We start from the raw sequence: 4,154 nt of genomic DNA on the forward strand, positions 1-4,154 counted from the left end.
GTTCAAATGTCATATGAGAGCAAGTAGTTGACTACATGTTAATAATGCTAAGGATTAAACCACCCTATGGAGAAGTTGAATAAAGAAAGGTAGTTACTCCATCACATCATATCACCAACCTAATCTTATGTGAAAATTTTTCAATGTTCCCCTCTCCTTTATATAAAAGGGAAATAGATAGCCAATAAGATGTAGCCCCACCTCGCTCCTCAATAATTGCTTCCTAAATGTGGGATATATTCCCACTCACAAATACCTACCACCTAGGTGGGATCCAAAAAACATCGTTATGGGACTCGCTCCTTTAGATATTAGTACCAACAGCCAACTCATTATTGACAGCTGTGGACATTTCAACGTGTTTCATGAGATGCAAGCAATATCTTGACTTTACCACGTGTGAAAGCAGAGTTCCTCAGACCGGCTACGTGTACCGAAACCATAGGACAAGCTTGATTAAGAGTAAACTTTGAAGCCAGGCCAGAGCGTCCAGGTGGCCAGATCTAGTTGGAAAGCGGGCAACCGTGAATTATCCAAATTTGTAGGAGTAGAATGCGTAAAGGGTTAGGCTGAATTACAGCAGGCAAAACAAATCCCGGATAACAATCAGAATTTAGTGGTGCATTAGCAGTTAATGCCTAAAAATCTAAGCCCATTCTCATTTTGACGTTGCTTGCAATAGTGGTGGTGTGTTTCATTGGCCACAATTCTTTGATCTTTTCAATGGAAGTGGTGCCATTGGTTACAATTTTTCTATTTTTTTTAATGAAAGTAGTACGATAGGCGTACTCCCAAATGGTGGGCTGCTCTAAAACCAGAATAGGAAGTGGTTTTCCAAGGTGGGTTTGGGTCCTTTCATAGACTTGCACCTGCCCACAGTAACTTTGATGTATGCATTCTTCTCTTATAGGTCCCTCTCATCTCATTTTCCTCTTGTGCTCTGATACCCACATCTGTGGTTTTTCCGAAGGAGAGTAGCTGGATTTCGTGCCGCAGGATTAGATTGGTTTGCAGCTGGGCTTCAAGCTCTGTTTGTAGGTCAGCAGGGTGTTTTTGTTATCGATCATGTCGATCATGGCTCTCAGACTTGGAAGGCTTGTTGGTGCTAGCGGTAACTCATTCTTGAGAAGAAAGACTGGAGAGAAGAAAAATTTGGGAGGCAGGAGGAATGTAACAGTGATGGCCTCTGTTGCTTTCCCTGGGATAAAAGAGGAGTACGAGACTCTGAGATTGAGCCCTGGGGCTTCTGAGAAAGATGTCAAGAAAGCCTACCGTAGCCTTGCATTGGAGGTGTGGATTTTCCCACTTGAAATAATTTCTCTTACTTTCAGCCCCAGATATTTTTAGTAGGAATTCTTCCCTGTCTGAAGCAAAAGAGCATGCTATAGTTCAGAGAGAAATTTGAAATTCGAGGTTTTATGTTGAAGAATGTTTTTGAGAAAAAATATCTTCTGATCATGTCACAGGTCATAGAGATGTTTCAAAAATCACAAATCCATTTTCAATAATTTAGTTTGGATGAAAATCATATTGAAGTCATATGTGTATTTAATCTGGTTGCAGTATCATCCTGATGTTTGCAAAGGAAATAACTGTGGGATTCAGTTTCAGAAGATCAATCAAGCTTACGAGGTAACTTGCCCGCCTGTGAATAATTTTTGTAAGCCTCAGGGGATTGCTTAGTCTGTTTAAGTACCGCCCTGTCTAAATTTCCACTTGGACTGGATGCATGCTTAAGTACTGCCCTGTCTTATTTTTTCACTTGGATTGGATTTACTCCTATTTATTTACTATCTATTGGTTTAATATGGACGCTATGGACGCCATTCATGAATTTAGGGAAGTGTCCCTGGGATCCTCTAAGGATTCTTTCATTGGAAAAAATAACAATTGGTCGGTAAATGCATTTTCAGCTTGTAACTGTATAAACATGCCCATAGCTCTGATAGGTTATGTTAATGATGAATGTTCAGACCGTGATGTCCTGTTTGGAAAAGGCAAAGCATCAAAACTGTCATGCCGATTACTATGTGGAGGAATTGATGGGAGACGATGACGATTCTTGGGAAGAATGGATGGGATGGGAAGGAGCTGGAACCCTTGATTATTCCTCTCACATTAACATTTATGCCTGATCAGATCTTCATCATAAACTGTATCCATGTCAGTTTACTTGTAAACAAATATGGCCTCTCCATGGCCATCCCCATTCATGGGCTGCCTATGAAACCCTTGCTTTTGTCACCCTAACAATTGCATTAGAAAGCTCATAGAGTTTCTTCATTCGCCTCTTGTAAATATGATATACTTTTCTACTTGTACAGCTGATTTTTATTTCTCCTGCCTTGTCTCCCACAGCACAAAGGACTTCTTGACCCAGTTGTTGGAACAACTTTTTGAGGTCTTAATGAGTCATTTGCTTTGCTCATGGGTTCTGATTAATTTCTCAATTACTAGTGCATACCTTTGGTATCTCTTTCTGTCACTATCATGTCAATGTTATGGGGATCTGCTCTGAAAAGAGGAGCTCCTAACCATTCTGGTTGTAATTGTAATGGTACTCAATCAGAGTAAACCATTATTTTGAATCAGAGTATCTTTGGTAATTGAGATAAAATGTTGTTTTTTCATTCCATGATATGCTTTTCTATGGTTTATCATCCTAAACGAAACATTGTTGAAACAAGATTGGCTAGAACTATTGGCAATCCCTGTCTTTATTTGCAGGAATAAAATGATCTTTAACCATTAATGTTGATTTTATAGGTTTCATATATGAACTAGATATATTGGACCAAAGGCTTTGGAAGTCACACATTATATAATTTTATTTTATTTTAACTGTGTATAGAAAAATGTTAACTAAGAAATATTCAATTTCAATTAGTCTGAATTATTTGCTTTATAAATTATTACTCCCAACTATGGGGGCCGGACAAATTATGTTTTATTCTTTAATTGTGTAGCCATGAGTGGAGCATTGATGCCCAGGTCTTGTGACAAGATAGATCTGAACTGTTCAATACCAGCAAAGTTGAAGAGGGTAATTAGAGTGGGTGAAGTGCCCAATTTAGAGATGTTGAGGGGAAGAGTAGCCAACAATGGGAAGGCTATCAGGAATTTCAAAAAGATTCATATTAGCCTTTTAGAGTGGATTTAAAACCTTTGATTCCAGTCTCATGAAAACCACAGGATTTCACTGATTGCATTTTCTGGTCTACATTGATGATTTACGATCAAGTGGAAATTTATTGAATACATATGACTCTTTAGGGTTTGAGTGAACAATGTTGTTAAGCAGGTAGTTAGTCTAGCAGAGATTGCTCTAGAGGAAATTCTAGGAAAACGAAAACCATCTGAAACCCTTGAATTTGAAATTGAAGAAATTTTGAATTCCTTGTATGGAATCAAAGTTGAAGATGATGGGTGTAAATGGAAAGGAAGACGAGAGTATAGGGGTTAAGTATTTTGGCCCATATCTAGGGTGAGAGAGAGACTGCGTGCCTAATCAGAAAGGAGGATAGTCTAGACTCTACAACTGTAGCTGGAATTTGATGGTTTACCCTAGTAATGCATATTGTGAATGAATGATGCATAACCAGTGTTACACAACTATTGAATGACTAGAGTTTTGTGTGAATCAATGGTCACTGGTAGTTTTTATCTCTGAACCTAATGAGTGGGTTATTGATGGGGTTGCGTATGAATGGAAATCAACATCACTGATTAACTTGTAATTGAAAAGTTTTGTTTCTATCCTTGGAAACAACGAAATGAAAATATCTTCTTACATAAGAATTCATCAGGATATGTTGGCGGATATTTTTTATGCCCTCTAAATTGAATGTAGTATGAAAGTAGAAATAGAGAGATTCAAAAGCTTCAGCTAGTGTTGCTTCAAAGTTAGTATCACATGTTTTGTCCTATGATTAAAGAAACATTGGTGTTGTAGGTTGCAGTGGTGAAAAGAAAGAGCAACTTGGAACACCCTTGATAAGACATGGATACAAAAAACACAACATTTAGACTCTACACGAGAAAAAACCTCTTATGTGTAATGACATAGGCTGAAAAGCAAGAGCAACTTGGAACACCCTTGTTAAGACATGGATACAAAAAATACAACATTTAGACTCTACACGAGAAAAAAACCT

The 4,154-nt window shown here is 38.0% G+C and overlaps 1 protein-coding gene across 1 annotated transcript; it reads left to right on the forward strand.

Moving 5' to 3' along the window:
• The first annotated feature begins 793 nt into the window (after nucleotides 1-793).
• Nucleotides 794-2,186, forward strand: LOC149221775 (chaperone protein dnaJ 8, chloroplastic-like). The gene is made up of 3 exons (XM_089383031.1): nucleotides 794-1,290; nucleotides 1,564-1,632; nucleotides 1,974-2,186. Exons 1-3 carry the CDS (start codon nucleotides 1,066-1,068, stop codon nucleotides 2,133-2,135), a joined length of 456 nt encoding a protein of 151 aa, XP_089239157.1. The 5' UTR covers nucleotides 794-1,065; the 3' UTR covers nucleotides 2,136-2,186.
• The last annotated feature ends 1,968 nt before the right edge of the window (nucleotides 2,187-4,154 follow it).

The sequence above is a fragment of the Pinus tabuliformis genome, chromosome Q (genome assembly GCF_031772625.1).
Source record: "Pinus tabuliformis cultivar Carrire ecotype Pingquan chromosome Q, CPIR1, whole genome shotgun sequence".
Classification (NCBI taxonomy): Eukaryota; Viridiplantae; Streptophyta; class Pinopsida; order Pinales; family Pinaceae; genus Pinus; species Pinus tabuliformis.

Bases quoted from the DNA above. Each gene is read 5' to 3' on its own strand.
- LOC149221775 (XM_089383031.1), top strand. From the start codon at position 1,066: ATGTCGATCATGGCTCTCAGACTTGGAAGGCTTGTTGGTGCTAGCGGT. The intron at 1,291-1,563 runs GTGTGGATTTTC...ATCTGGTTGCAG, and splicing joins ACCGTAGCCTTGCATTGGAG to TATCATCCTGATGTTTGCAA. The intron at 1,633-1,973 runs GTAACTTGCCCG...ATGAATGTTCAG, and splicing joins AGATCAATCAAGCTTACGAG to ACCGTGATGTCCTGTTTGGA.